We start from the raw sequence: 16710 nt of genomic DNA, 5'->3' as shown, positions 1-16710 counted from the left end.
TATCACTGATTTACTGTGAGAATGAATTAAACGTGAAACACTTAAAAAGTACCTTTGAATCAAGGACTTAAATGATTCAGAAAGACAAAAACCTCACAAACATAACATGAAATGTATTTCTGTCAGTGTGTATTTACCTTCCTATGTGATAACAGAAATAAGCAGCATGGGAGGGCAACACTAATTGAAATTACATTTTTATTAGGTCTAAATGATGAAAAGGTTTCAAATTTACAAAGAAAACCCGAAACATCAAATTTTTACATACATCACATTTAGTATCCAGCAGTGGCTCTAGGGGATGAAGACAAGCATGTGCTACTTTGATAACATGTTCAAGTTTTCGAGCCTGTTCTTCTACTTTTGCAGCCAAGAATAATGCAGTAGGTGATATCATCTGCAGAAAAGACAAAATTTGGTGATTTAAAAACACACACATTTTGGGAACACCTTCTACTTTCTAAGGGGGGGATGCAAAAAAGGAATGTAATATTCACAGTATGAACTGAAGCTGGGCTGTGACAAGATTGATGTAAATTTTTAGAAAGTTATTCATTAGATATAACTTATTACTTCAGTCCATAAAATCTGTTTTACTTGCTTTGCAAGTAGAAATCTAAAAGGAAAAGACTTACACTTTAAAAAAATTTTAATAACAATAATAATGCACACTGGGGAGGCAGAGGAAAAAAATAAAGCAAAATAATAAAGCCAAAGCTCTTTAAAAAGAAAGGAAGAAAGAGAGTAAAGAAAAACTAGAAAGTAGGTAAAGTAGAGTCAGATTTCCCCTCTTTTGAGGCAGTCACCACTGGTATTCTTTTAATCAATGCTTCATTGTTTGGTTAAGAACTATACCATCTTACGTAAGAGACAAAAAGAAATCTCCAAGACAAAATAAGAGGATTTGGAAAGTGAAACTGCTACCTAATTTCTCTATTACTTCAGTAAAACAATAGTGAATACCTAAAAAATTCAGGGAATAAACATGTAAGACAAACCAATAGTGTAGAAACCTCGCCAACTGGAGATGATGAAATCATCAGTTTGTTTTAGCTTTAGTAAGTTATCTACTGGAAACAGAAATGTAAGAACACAGCACTATAGAGATATTGACTAAGAGAAAACCATTTTGAGCAATTATTTATCCAAAAAGTTAGTACTAAACCAAATAAATGTTGAGTCAGAAAACAGGCACATGTTAAATTCTAGTAACATTCTAAGATTCCATACAAGAAATCGGTCATGAAAGGATCATTTCTAAATGTCAAGATTCAGGTACATTATTTTTTAAGAGATGAATATCTAATTGCGTGGAGGCGAGTAATCAATCCCTACACAGAAACAATGCCACCAGAAGGATGGGAAGAGAAAGGAGGGAATAAATCCCATTACATGATTTGGGTAGTCAAAATAAAGAGAAAACTTGATATAGGGAAAATGGACCCTTTCTTCTGACAGTTCTTCAAACAACTTACAAACATCACTCCTGGGACATAAAACTTAATCCTTGGATTTTGGCTTTGAAAGGGGCCTTCTCTAATCCAACTGCATTTGCAGATAAGTAAATGGAGTAAAAATGACTTCATGAAGTTGTCTTACTACATAAAAATCTTTAAAACAGACCTAAAATTAAGTGAGTTTGGCTCTAAACAACCAAAAATAATGTTACCTTAAACAGACTGAATAATTCCACCTTGGACTTTCAATTTATTTCAGTATTTTAAAATTAAAATGATAAGGAAGGCTTAAAAAATTGAGAATGCTCAAAAAAGCAACTTTCAGAGGGTAAAGCGTCTGCCTGCAATGCAGGAGACCTGGGTTCATTTCCTGGGTCGGGAAGATCCCCTGGAGAAGGAAACAGCAACCCACTCCAGTACCGTTGCCTGGAAAATCCCATGGATGGAGAAGCCTGGTAGGCTACAGTTCATGGGGTCACAGAGTTGGACACAACTGAGCGACTTCACTTCACTTCATGGATGTAGACTAAACTTCTTTAATCACGCAGTACCAAAATTAGTCAGTATTCTTGAAATACCAGTTATATAGCAATGATCCAGGGCAGGGGGGTTCCAAAGTTTTAAAAAGTGTAAGATAACTGAGAATAGACAATTATCTTCTATCTGTTTCTGTCATTTTTTCCAAATACTGAAAATTTCTTACCACTGTTACCTAGTTTGATTAATTCCTTTGGTATTTAACAGCTTACCTCAAAAGATCACATCCTCCCAACTTCTGGAATCAGAGCGAAATGCTCCTTTATTCAATAGGAAACAGTATATTCCTCTGCCATTGTACATACACTGTACTCTAACTTCTGGTTTATTGTATTTGCCTGCCCTACCAGTCTAGAGCAGCTTGAACACAGACTAAATTATTCATTTGTGTTCCCATTATCTAGCACTGTGCAGCTGCTGTTCACAATACTTACTGAATGACACGTGGATAATCCATATAAAGGCACCAATATTAAGTTCACAGTATTCCAAACGTTGTAATAAAAATCTAAGAGCCAAAGCCAAGGTATGAAATGCAAGAAACAATAAAATGAATATACTTTCAGTTTCCCACAATCTCTCATTTATTATCTCATTCATGTCTAAAAGGGGAATGGCTAAGCCAAAATTCAAATGTTAGAACTATCTGTCAGAGTGAAGCATACAGGCTCAAGTGAAAAGTCAAATTAGGCTGAACTTAATAAACTGTTTGCCCAACTGCCAGATAATTTCTCCTAACTTTTCTAAAAGGCACTTCTGAAAATCTCCAATGAGTTTTTCTTGGTAAAAATCTCTTAGGACTCCTAGTAACAGCTCCATCCTCTTCAGACTTTTTGTAAACCTTGATATCAAGAAGAACTTTCAAGTCACACAGCTCTTCACCTTAGAAGACAGTCTCAATGGACTCACAATACGCATACTAGTGAATGATTCTAAAATTCTACCAAAAAAAAAAGCATTCGAGGAGCTTAACACTGATCTTCAGCGTAGGTTCCTTGTTTATTTACCCACATGCCTAACAGAAGCCTTTCTGTTCTCCCTGTAAATAGCGTTCAAGTCTCATTCTCCTTCAGAGCAACACTAATACCCAACACTCTTCCAAAGTTCCTGGCGAAATTCACTAACTCCAGTCACATTTCCTCCTCTACTGCCTGCAAACATCTTACTCCATCAGGGCTGTAAAAACAAAACAAAACAAAACACCTTTTTAGATAAATACTTAGTGAATATCCATGTGAGGCTTTAATTTTAAGGATGACTAAGGAAGGTAATTAAACTAGGTACTACTGCTTTTCGTATGAAAAGCTGATTTTGTTGTATGGCTTACTAAAATGAAAATAACCTAAAAAGTTTAAGTAATGACAACATTTCTAGTTGGTCTATGGTTTTTAAAGGTGAACACACTTCTGAAGGCAACATTCATTACCAAACTTGGTTCAAAGTCAAAGCATTTATACCAATATTGGAGTAGACACTTGGCTGGTTCACATGACCAATTACAAACTGAGATTCAGTTTACTGGAAAAGGGACCATGTACTATCCATCTTTTGTGCTGTGGTACCTAGTTTAATAAATTTTCTCAAGGTACTCTAACTAAAGGTAATAAAAGTTGATCTTTAGTGTTCAGAGTTTGTCACTCTAGCGGATGTACAACTATTTCACGGGGATATTACGTTCTCAAAACAAGACAAATTTCTACAGAAATATACCATACAAATGACGGAGAGGGGGAGGTAGAGGTGATGAAGCCAGCTGTACCATAGTAGTCAGACTGTCTCAGTGGAATCCTGGCTCTGTTATCTGACTAGCCTAGGCAAATTACTTATTTTCTTTGTGGTTCAGTTTCCGCATCTGTAAAATGGGAGAAATAGTATCTGCTTATAAAGTTGCGCTGAGGATGAAAGGAATCAATATATGTAAAGCATTTAGTTAATATGACTCAAAGTTAATATGTGCCTCATAGTTAATATGACTCAAATATTATTACTACATCGCTTCTCAGCCTTTTGGCTAAGATTGAGTGTACTATGTTGCAAAATAAAACCACAGCTGTGTATTAAGACTCAAATATTATTACTATATTGTTTCTAGGCCTTTTGGCTAAGATTAAGTGTACTATGTTGCAAAATAACAGTTGTGTATTTTTACTGTTGATTTTAAATTTAAAAAGTGATTTAACTTCACTTCATGGGAAATAGATGGAAAAACAGTGGAAACAGTGTCAGACTTTATTTTTTTGGGCTCCAAAATCACTGCGGATGCTGACTGCAGCCAGGAAATTAAAAGACGCTTACTCCTTGGAAGGAAAGTTATGACCAACCTAGATAGTATATTAAAAAGAGACATTACTTTGTCAACCAAGGTCCGTTAGTCAAGGCTACGGTTTTTCCCGTGGTCATGAATGGATGTGAGAGTTGGACTGTGAAGAAAGCTGAACGCCGAAGAATTGATGCTTTTGAATTGTGGTGCCGGAGAAGACCCTTGAGAGTTCCCTGGACTGCAAGGAGATCCAACCAGTCCATTCTAAAGGAGATCAATCCTGGGTGTTCATTGGAAGGACTGATACTAAAGCTGAAACTCCAATACTTTGGCCACCTCATGCGATGAGTTGACTCACTGGAAAAGACTCTGATGCTAGGAGGGATTGGGGGTGGGAGGAAACGGGGACGACGGAGAATGAGATGGCTGGATGGCATCACCGACTCGATGGACATGAGTTTGAGTGAACTCCGGGAGTTGGTGATGGACAGGGAGGCCTGGCGTGCTGTGTTTCATGGGGTCGCGGAGAGTCGGACACGACTGAGCGACTGAACTGAACATGCTCTTTAAAATTCCCTCCTTTCTTGCTCATCTTCTTCCTTGTACAAACTCAGTTCTTTAAAGGGTTCACTTCAGTCCTAACTATTTAACTTACAATAAACAGATTCAAATACTGAAATGATGATACCTGGTTTTACTTTAATGATTACACTTGTAACTCCTCTTTTCTCTTCTCACTCCAATTGTTTTTCCACACTTCTCTTTTTCTATTCCGTTTTGATTTCTCCCTCTCAGTCTGACTCCCTCCCTTCTCTATCCTCCTCCAGCCCATTCCTGGCTACTGTCTTCCCCGCCTGCCCATGATGCTCTCGCTGCTGACATTCTTCACTTTCATTGCTGGCTTCAACCTTGATGGTTGAAGGCAAGGTCAGTTTGCATTCACAAAAAGCTTAGGTGATTGTTAAGTCACCAAAAATGGTTATATCACCATCAGTTTCAAATAAATCATTTTTGTCTTTATTCTTTAAGTAATTAATTTACTGCATAAACTCTGTGCATACATTTGTATTTAAGAAAGAGCCATAGTCATTTTGTTACTCTTCAATCTCCTAATCCTAAAATAGCCCTAACAGAAGCAAAGAACTCCAAGTCTGTTTTCTATTTGCTAACACATTATCAACAAGCTTGTTCTAATATGTTTTTAGGTTTCATCTTTAGGTCCCACAGGCTGCTGAGGCTATTTCTCCCATATCCCTTAACTGTCCTAATATTCCCTGTCCCCTGAGACTGGAAATAACTATTTTCTGTGCCGTGAAGATGCTTCATTAATAAATATCCAACTAGTTCTAGGTATTGCAGCTTAGAATTTGGGACTATGACTATAGTTAAGGAAAAATGGTAATGGTGCAGCTTCAGCAAAGACTCAAAGAAAGAGGATTCCATAACAGAAAAAGAAACCTGCTACATTTCTGAATACTACACAAAGGAACAGTGAAGTTAGAAAAGCTCCCCTGAAGCACATCTACTTATTAAAGCTCTCACAAGAGTTCGATAAAAAGCATCTAGGTCATACAAAGACACTGTAAGAAAAAAATTTTGACTTGTCCCTAAGTATCAAAAATCACACTAGAAATAAGTGCTTCAGGGACTTCCCTGGTGGCACAGTGGGTAAGAATCCACTTGCCAACACATGGGACATGGGTTTGATCCCTGGTCCGGAAAGATTTCACATGCACTGCAGCAACTACGCACTACAACTACCAAGGCCTTGTGCTGCAACGGAGAAGGTAATGGCACCCCACTCCAGTACTCTTGCCTGGAAAATCCAATGGACGGAGGAGCCTGGTAGGCTGCAGTCCATGGGGTCGCTAAGAGTCAGACACAACTGAAGCTACTTAGCAGCAGCAGCAGTGTCTATTGAAACCCATGCATCTAGAGCCTGTGCTCTGCAACAAGAGAAACTTCCACAAAAGCAATGAAGACCCAGAGCGGCCAAAACAGCAACAACAAAAGGTACTGAGAAAATGGAATGTTTGCATGAAAAAATGAGACCTTTACCTTACACTATATATAAAAATTAACTCACAGTGGACCAAAGACCTAAATGTAAGAACTAAAACCATAAAACTTAAAAGATGATGGGAATAACTTCATAATTCTGGATTTGGCAATGATTACTTGGATATGATACCAAAAGCGCAAGCAACAAAAGAAAAATAGGTAATCTACATGTCATCAAAATTAAAAACTTCTGTGCATTAGGAAAAAAAGAGAAGTTGGCCTATAGAATAGGAGAAAATACTTGAAAATCATGTATCTGATAATGGATTAATATTCAGAGTATATGAAGAACTCATATAAAGTAACAACACCCAACTAAAATATGGACAAAGGACTTGAATATATGTTTCCCCAAAGAATACATATAAATGGCTAATAAACACATGAAAAGGTGTCCAATGTCAGTAGTCACCAGAAAACTGCAAATCAAAACTTCAATCACTTCACACCCATGAGGATGGTTATTATCAGAAAACCAGAAAAGAGTAAGCCTTAGAGGATGTGAAGCTAGCATCTGTGTGCATTACTAGCTAGAATATAGGATGGTGCTGGTGCTGGGGAAAACAGGATGGCAGTTTCTCAAAACATTAAAACAGAATTACAATGTGATCCAGTAATTCCGTATCTGGGTATATACCCCAAAGTACCTGATAGTAAGGAACTGAGCAATTTGTACACTCATGTTTATAATAGCTATACATCTGCCCATTAACAGATTAAAATGGATCAACAAATTGTGATACATACTCAGCTTTAGCAAAGGAAGGGAATTCTGACACATGCTACAACAAAGATGAATCTTGAAAACATTATGTAAAGTGAAGTAAGCCAGACACAAAAGTTCAAATATTTTAAGAGTCCACTTATAAGAGGTAACAGAAAGAGTGAAAATCATAGACAAAGTAGAATGGTGGTTGCTGAGGGAAAGGAGAAATGTGAAGTTTGATTAATGAATGGTTTCAGGTTGTGAAGATAAAAAAGTTCTAGAGATGGATGGATGGTGGTGATGGCTACACAACAATGTGAATGTACTTAATGCCACTGAACTAATACACTTTAAAAATGGCTTAAATGTCACATTTATGCTATATTTTACCGCAATTAAAAAACACCAAAAAGCTAATTCACCTCCAAACAGACATTAAAAAACCAATTCATAACATAAAACCTAAGTAAAAAAGGATATGAAATCACATATTCAAAGAGCACATCACACATCTGATCATATCAACCTAGAACAACCAACACAAAAACACACTGTACTGAGATTACTGATTTTAAAGGGAAAAATAACTCCTGGGCTACTTAGGCAAAAAAAAAAAAAAAGAAAATTAGAGCACCACCCAATCTGCCAGCAATGCTTTATACCACGAAAGAAAAAAGTTTACATAAATTTAAGACACTTAAGAAAAGAAAGCAACAGCCAAGGATTTTATACCCCCAAACTGACCGTGGGTATAAAGGGCACAAACTATTATCATGCAAGAACTCAGACAATACTGTTTCCATGATCTTCAAGAGAACTTCAAAAAAAATGACTCAAGAGATTTCAACATAAGCACCAGAGGCTCAGACAGTAAAGAACCCGCATGCAATGCAGGAGACCTGGGTCCGATCCCCGGGTCAGGAAATCCCCTGGAGAAGGAAATGGCAACCCACTCCAGTATTCCTGCCTGTAAAATCCCATGGACAAACAAGCCTGGCAGGTTACAGTCCATGGGGTCGCAAAGAGTAGGACCCAACAGAGTGACTAACACTTTCAACTTTCAGAAAACAATACTTCCCTGGTGGCTCAGACGGTAAAGAATCTGCCTGCAATACGGGAGACATGGGTTCAATCTCTAGGCTGGGAAGACCCCCTCGAGAAGGGAATGGCTACCCACTCCAGTATTCTTGTCTGGAGAATTCCATGCACAGAGGAGCCTGGATGGACTACTGGGGTTGCAGAGGGTTGGACTGAGCGACCAATACCTTCACTTTCAAGTGAACAATACAAATAAAGTTACCTGCAGAACTAAGCATGAATGCAGATTAAAAGGAAGAGTACAAGATGAACCTGGAACATCTTGCTATAAAAAAACATTTGAGGAAACTATCCCAGATTATATGGGTATGGAATTATACATGCTCTGGCAATTCTACTCCTGGGAAAATACAAGGGCAAGCAAAACATGGTTCTGGTTTCAAAACACTTATGTGGAAACACAAAACACACATAAACATTCATAGCAGTAATATAACAGCCAAAAAGCAGAAACAGCACAAATGTCAATTAGCTGATGAATGTGCATACAAAAATGTAGCATAATGGTAGTTCAGCATGAAAAATAAATCAAGTATTGATACACAATACAACACAGATGAACCCTGAAAACATCATGTACTAAGTGAAAGAGGTCAGTCACAAGGTATCACAGATTGAATAATTCCCTTTATAGACTGTCCAATAGGCTGGGGGAGGATGGGAAGGGATGGCTAAAGGATGTGGGGTTTCTTTTTGGGGTAATAACAATTTCTTACACTGATGCACACAACTTCGTGAACGCACACAAAAACCACTGAATTGTACACTTTCAAAAGGTGAAACACAGTGTGGGGATTTTATCTCAACAAAGGTGGTAAACACAGGGCAAGAATCAAGTATTTATTCTACCTTTCCCATATAAACTTGTACCAGCAAGTGTCCAAATAGTAGATGAATCACAGCATTTCACTATAAAAAATATTACAACTTAAAAATGAAGAAACGATGAGTTAAGAGTATCAATGAATTAAAGGTTCGAGGCACTGAATATCAACAGCTGCCAACACCACAAAAAGAAACCAGACATTAGCAGTGTGCTGACTGAAGAATGTAATAGCACTGGTAGTCTTGCCAAAGGGATCTATCATGAGTCTGATAAAATTTCTGGACCCAACTGGCAATTTTCAGGGAATACAAGAACAAAGTACATCAAGTGAAATGCCGGGCAGGATGAAGCACAAGCTGGAATCAAGATTGCCAGGGGAAATATCAATAACCTTAGATATGCACACGACACCACCCTTATGGCAAAAGGCAAAGGGGAACTAAAGAGCCTCTTGATGAAGGTGAAAGAGGAGAGTGAGAAAGCTGGCTTAAAACTAAACATTCAAAAATTTAAGATTATGGCATCTGGTCCCGTCACTTCACGGCAAATGGTGAAATAATGCTAACTATTTTCTTGGGCTCCAAACTCACTGCAGATGGTGACTGCAGCCATGAAATTAAAAGATGCTTGCTCCATGGAAGAAAAGCGATGACAAACCTTGTGTGTGTTTGTCGCTCAGCCGTGTCCGACTCTTTGCAACCCCATGTACTGTAGCCTGTCAGGCTCCTCTATCCGTGGGATCCTCCAGGCAAGAATACTGGAGTGGATTCCATTCCTCTCTCCAGAGCATCTTCCTGACCCAGGGATCAAACCCAGGTCTCCTGCATTGCAGGCAGATTCTTTACCATCTGAGCTACAGGGAAGATCTTGACAAACCTAGACAGCATATTAAAAAGCAGAGACAATACTTTGCCAACAAAGGTCTGTACTGTCAAAGCTATGGCTTTTAAAGTAGTCACGTACAGATGTGAGAGTTGGACTATAAAGAAGGCTGAGCGCCAAAGAATCGATGCTTTCGAACTGTGGTGTTGGAGAAGACTCTTGAGAGTCCCTTGGACTGCAAGGATATCAAACCAGTCAATCCTAGAGGAATTTAACCTTGAATATTCATTGGGAAGACTAATGTGGAAGCTGAAGCTCCAATACTTTGGTCACCCGATGTGAAGAGCCGACCCACTAGAGGAGACCCTAATGCTGGGAAAGATTGAAAGCAGAAGGAGAAGGGGATGACAGAGGATGAGATGGTTGGCTGGCATCACCGACTCCATTTGAGCCAGCTCTGGGAGACTGTGAAGGACAGGCAAGTCTGGCATGCTGCGGTCCATGGGGTCGCACAGAGCTGGACACGACTGCGTGACTGAACAACAACAACAAAGGGAAACGATAAACTGCACTATGAGCATACAATAATTCAGACAGCTGGAGACTCTATAGGTCTAATGTCCTAGGTCCTTCAACAGACAAGATTCAAGTAAAAGAAAGGGATGGAGGGGAAACCTGTACTTTGAGACAGGAAACCTATCAAATCTTTAATAATAGTCAAGGATTGCAGGGTTTCTGTCCCTTTGTGTAGGGAGGGAAAGGGCTGACACTGGGCTAGGGCTCATGAAGGCAATTGTGGGCTATCAAAGTTCCCTTGCTTGAGTAATAGTTACAAAGTTGTCTGCCTTATAATAATTCACTAAGCTATACATTTAGTGCTTTTATATGTTTGTGTTTCATTTTATAACAATTTTTAATTGTTTCAAAACCCACTTCCTGCTTCCACTGGGGCGTGGGGGAGACACAAGTTGTTTGATCCCTGGCCGAACTAAGATTCCACGTGCCATGTGGCCAAAACCGCTCCCCAGAACAAAACAGAAACCCACTTAATTTCATATATGCAGTTATGCTACAGAACTAAATGACACCAAATAGATAAAACACAACAGGACGTGAATAAGACCCAAAGGATAAGGTCAGAGAATGAAAAAAGAGCAGCGTTATCTGGGGAATGTTTTTACAGAGTTGGAACTTTAGCTTAGTCGCACAACCTGACAGGTCAGGATCACATGAAAAGTGAAGGGAACGCACCACATGGGAAAACAGGGATGTGCAATGCATAAGTGCTAAGACTGATGTATGGCTGAAAGAAGAATGTGCCGCCTAATTCAAAAGAGGATTTCACTGGATTTTGTACATGATAAGTAAATAAAAATCTGAGAGTATTTTCATTATTCACTTGTATACTCATCTCCTTCTTAGAAATCACCAGCATCAATAGTTAGTGCACCCTATTTCTTAAACACATTAGGGACATTTCTTATACGTATTACACAAAAGTGAGAACAGCATGGAATCAGGCAAAAGATCTGAGTTCAAGTACCAATCACATAATGGCTGCTTTCTTTCTGGACAAGTAACTTAGTAATTGCATCTGTTTCTTCAGAAGGGTAATACTTCAGCTGCCCTAAGTGAAGTGCATATTACACAGTGAGATCTTAATAAATTTTCATCCACAAGATTTACAGTTGAAAAAGAATTTAGAAACCATCTAGTCTAATAGTCTCAATCCAGGGAACATGTTTGGTCAGTATATATCATTCTGAACATAGAGAGAAACAGAATATATCCATTACTGCAGACGTTCTACTAGACAGCACTATGGTATTTCCAGGTAGTATTAGTGGATTTTGAATGTTAGATTATTCATGGACTAATTGCTTATTAAAATAAAAGGCAGGGACTTCCCTGGTGGTCCAGTGGCGAAGACTCTTCGCTCCCAATGCAGGGGCCCCAGTGTTCAATCCCTGGTCAGGGAACTAGATCTCACATGCTGCAACTAAGGGTTCACATGCTGCAACTAAAGCTCCCACACACAACAACAAAAAGATCCCAAGTACTGCAACTAAGACCCAGTGCACCCAAGGAAAATCTTAAAAAACAAAATTAAAAGGCAGAAGGAGAAGTGAGCTATAATATAAACCACTCAGATTTCAAAGACATTTTATTCTAGCAGCTAAAGGAATTGAAATACACGCTGATTTAGCTCCCAGAATATATGGCCACTGTACAGTTAATGCTCAGTAGCCACAGGAGTGATTGGTTCCAGGACCCTTCCACAGATTCCAAAACCCATGGATGCTCAAGTCTTATATAAAATGGCATAGTATTGGAGTATTGGCATATATCCTATCCACATTCTTCTCTATATTTTTAATTACTTCCAGATTACTTATAATACCTAATACAACACAACTCCTATGTAAATATTAAGAGCTGCTAGTGTGGGGTAAACACAAGTTTTGCTTTTTGGAAATGTTGAATTTTTCCCAAATAGTTTCAATCCACAGTTGGTTGAACCCACAGATGCAGAGGGCTGACTGTATAATGGATTATGAGACACAGAGGAGAAATCAAAATTAAAACGAACAATCTTCAACTTTAGCAGACATCAGTTTTACCTTAATAATAACAGTGAGGATCCCAGGTCTCACCACAAGTATCCTGATTACACAGGTCTAAGATACAGTTCACTACAGCATCTTTTAATTCTCATGCAGGAAGCTGGTGAATCACAACTGGCACAATGCAAAAGCTTTATCTGTACTGTTTTCAGTGATAAATTTCAAGGCTATGAAAAAAGATTCCTAACAACAGATCCTAGAGGCAGAAACAGTGATAATGGCATGAACAATGGAGTCAGAAATAGCGATAATTGCATGAACAATGGAGTCTAGATCTGGGGGAGATTTTTGCTTCTGTCACTCTGTTGCTGCGTGAGTTCAGACAAACTGTTTAACCTTTATGATTCTTTTCTTCCTTATTTGCAATAACAGGGAAACCAACTTCAGATAAATATTTAAGAATGACACACCAAAATTAACCTAAGGTGGAAAAACAAACACAGAAGCCCAAGAAACTCTTCCCATGAAACCAGTAAATGAATACAGTAAACACTTATCTCCAGATAAAAATAAAAGTAAAGAAATAAAGCAAAATTAAAGGTTGGTATGTTTGAACAACAAAATTATGTCAAAAACCACCATAAACAAAATTAGAACACAAACTACTAAAATATTTGCTAACAGGATAAGAAAGTCACAAAAAGCTCAAATAAGAGGCTAAGGAACACATTAGTACTTCACAGAAAGGCAAACTAAATTTAAACTTTAAATTTTAGGAATATCAAAAATGTTTCCCTAAAACCCTAAATTAGAAAAAGATCACAAATTGATCTTTGTTCTTAAGGTCCTTGAGGAATTACAGATGAATAGGCAATTTCTTATTAGAACATATAAAATTCACCAAACACTCAAAATTAATCTAGTAAGGATAACATAGCTTTAGTCTCCTTAACTCTTTAGGTTAACCCATGGTTTTCTCAACCTTAGCACTACTGATGTTTTGTACTAGGTACCTCTTGGCTTTAGCAGGTATCCCTGCGCACTGGAAGACATTTAGCACCATCTCTGGCTTCGATTATTTAACTACGTATCAGTAGTACCCCTTCACCTAGTTTTGACAACCAAAATGTTTCCAAACATTGTTAAATGGGTGGTGGGCAAAACTGCCTCTGGCTGAGAACCACTAGGTAAATCTAGACCATCCTTTTCTAGTGCCACCTTAAAAATTACTTCTCCAGAAACAGCCACATCTGTCCCCAACTAGGATCAGTCCAATTCTGTATGTTTTTATATTTGCTGCTATGTGCTGGATCCAATGCCCGTGAAAAAAACAAATGAAAACCCTTTCCTCTGCTGACAAAGATACACACAAATGTTTGCACAAGCAAAAAGTATTTCTGAAAGGGCACACAAAAACAATGAACAGCAAATGGTGTAGGGCACGGGGCTTAGACACTTAGATGGGAGGGAGATTCATCACATCCCCTTTTCTACCATTTTCATTTAGCACGTGTCTCTTAATTTTCAAATAATAAAACACTTTAAATGTATCTACATGGGGAGAATGTATATAGAGGAAAATGTAGAAGAATTCATTCAACACACCTGTGAAGCAACAAGATTTGATCCATTCTGTTGACAAACCTTTTGCTGAATATCTATTTCATGTGAGGTAATGGTGAATATAGCCAAAAAAGAAAAGAAATAAACAAACTCCCCTTGTCCTTATGGTGCTTACCTTCTAGCCTGAATGCTGAGGGGTGGTGGTGGTGGTGAATTTTTACATTTAACTTTATTTATATTCCTATGCTTGAGAGAAATTTACAGCTTTCACAATAAATTTTTAAACAAAATCCTTAGCTAACCAATTCTACCAAAATGGTGGTTTTCTTTCACAAATGTCAATTTTTTATGGTGATTTTATGAGCAATTTGAGTATAAATAAGCAACAGTTAGTGTAAATTGGATGAAATCTACTGTTAAAAAATCTTGCACCAGACTTGCCTGGTGGTCCAGTGGTTGACTCTGGCAGCCAATATAGAGGGCCCAGGTTTGATCTCTGGTCTGGGAACTAAGATTCTGTATGCAACAGCCCTGCCCCACCACCTTGAATAAATTTTGATGCAAAGATGATTATTAAAAATCAGAATGGGAGAATGCTTTATTATAGGACAAACAATCGGGACTATGAGCAACTTTCTAGATAGATATAAAAATGGCTTTCCTTTAAATCATTTAAGTCTTTACAGAGAAGGAAAAGAATGCAAAAAGAACATCTTTAAATTTTCAAATGCTATCTACTGTCAAGAGCCAAGTCAACTGAGAACCATTAAGACTGAAAGCAAAAAGTGGTAATCATTTTTCGGCACAAGCAAATACAAGTTCCTTTCTGCTTATCAGCTGACTAATTTTAGATGTATTTAGTGAAACTCAGATATGACATTGATGACACACTCTTAGAAGTCAAAAATTATTAGTTCTGAATATCGCCCTTGACTAACCATGTATTTGATACCTTAAACTAAAACACATTTAATGTTTCAATTGCTGCAGTTCAAGAAAGAGGCAACAGATCTAAGGAAAGTAAAGAGAAGATTAAAATGACTCCATGAACTGGAGAAATGCTAGGAAACTAGACAATGACGAATAAAAATACTAAGAATGTGCTCTTTACAACCTCATCTTAAAAGAACTCATAAGACTTAATTAATACAAGAAACAAGTGCACTGTAAGCGTGACTAACCAAACTAATGAACAGAGTTTCTAGGAGAAGCTGAGTCAATATGTGCTCTATGACTGACACAGGGGAGAATGCTCTCCCACAGGATATACCTTGGAGGCAATGTTGGTTCCAGAGCTTTTTTTTTAATACACTTTACTAGATTCATCTTGAGCTTGATCCAGCAAGGCCATTCTTCAATTACTAATCTTAATTACATAAATCTTACTGCATCCAGTGAGCAAAAGATAGATTTATGTAATTAGGTTACACATAAAACTCATTTCCTGCTGATAGCAAGCCAACCTTCTAAAAAGAGAAACCGACAATGAGGAAAGTCAGCTCTGTTGACACTGATTTTGGACACAAGAGCAACCTGACCTTTAGGGGATTTTTTACTTTTAAATTTGTCAATGTGAGAAAAAATAAAGCCACATAATTTATTTTAAATATAATATTTTAATATAATGAAGGCATATTTATTATAAAATTGTATCTATTTTGTCACTAACATCTTTAAATTTAAGCTTGTTATGGTTTAATTTACCAAATGGTGTTTAATTTACTTTATAATGACTCACACTTTTTTAAAGTTTACTATGACATTCCATTATAACCTTATAAGAAAACTTTTCCCAATAATGTGGCAGAATATGAATTTAAAAGTGACTCACATTCAATTTGAGACCACCCCCTTCACCCTAAAAGAATAGGAAAAAAGATAAAAGAGTGAGGTTCTGCAATTGTTGCAAGTGCACCAACACAAATATTAAAACCACTTTTGATATAAAAGCAAAGGTAAAAAAGATAATGGTTAGAAATGAAGAGTGCAATTTACTTCTCAAACAGAAACATCAGATTTCAATTATTCTGCTAATAACAACTCTGTACAACATTGAGGTTTGCTTTATACACACAAAGACAGAAAGTAGGGTAATAAATGAGTACTTTGGCTTTCTTATTAAATGACAGCATTTAAATAAAATAACAAGAGTTAGAATGCCAGTGACCTGGGCTTCACCAGTCAATTTAAAGTTACAGCGGAGAATTTTGGCTGTAAGCATTTGCTTTAAAGCATACCAAACAGGCCATAGAGACAAATTATGAAAGAGGGACGGTTCAAAATTAGAAGTGTGGTCTTGTAGTGAAATCATTACTGAAGTAGAAATGCAAGTAAATGGGCATCTGCAGCCACACAAAGAATTTCCAGAACTATTTTGTGATTCCTACCAGTATTTTCCAGGGCTACTTAAGTCGTATTTATATTAGTATTTATCAGTTCACTACTACCTTAGAAGACAATTTAAATTAAAATGCTATTTCTCTCAATCTAAATATTCCTACCGAAAAGGTTTCCTCTCTCTTCCCAGCACTATCACTGATCTAAGTTTTATGCACAAGAAAAAACTAGGGAAATAAAAACAGAACAAGAATCACACAGATTTAAAAGATGAAGAGTAGAAGAAATGGAGACTGCAAGAGACCAAAATGTATATAAGAAATGCATATTGTCTTTAAGATAAACTTATATGCCAATCTGATAAACCAAGTCAGATTTACGATCAGAAGAGATTAATATAGGAATCAATCTAAACTATGAAGCTTTTCCTTTCTTCCAACTCAAAAAAAGAACCTTTTCAAAAACTGTTTTCTTAAAAG

General features: G+C 37.3%; 1 protein-coding gene across 5 annotated transcripts in view; it reads right to left on the bottom strand.

The window, feature by feature from the left end:
* The window catches only part of CCNT2 (cyclin T2), a 35210-nt gene that overhangs the window by 16495 nt on the left and 2005 nt on the right, over positions 1–16710 (bottom strand). For 3 of the 5 annotated variants that reach the window (XR_016035529.1, XM_055397225.2, XM_055397226.2), the window contains exon 3: positions 269–397. Coding sequence is in view for 4 of the 5 variants with exons in the window: in XM_055397225.2 (XP_055253200.1) it covers positions 269–397 (129 nt within the window). In the remaining variant the exon portion in view is untranslated. Of the gene's footprint in view, positions 1–268; positions 398–15725; positions 15753–16710 lie in introns of all 5 variants that reach the window. The other 2 variants (XM_088829023.1, XM_088829026.1) reach the window with 1 other exon arrangement.

Source organism: Moschus berezovskii, chromosome 2 (genome assembly GCF_049115385.1).
Source record: "Moschus berezovskii isolate FMDL1 chromosome 2, NW_MosBer_1.0, whole genome shotgun sequence".
Taxonomy (NCBI): domain Eukaryota; kingdom Metazoa; phylum Chordata; class Mammalia; order Artiodactyla; family Moschidae; genus Moschus; species Moschus berezovskii.
This window is presented reverse-complemented; position numbering and strand designations above follow the sequence as displayed.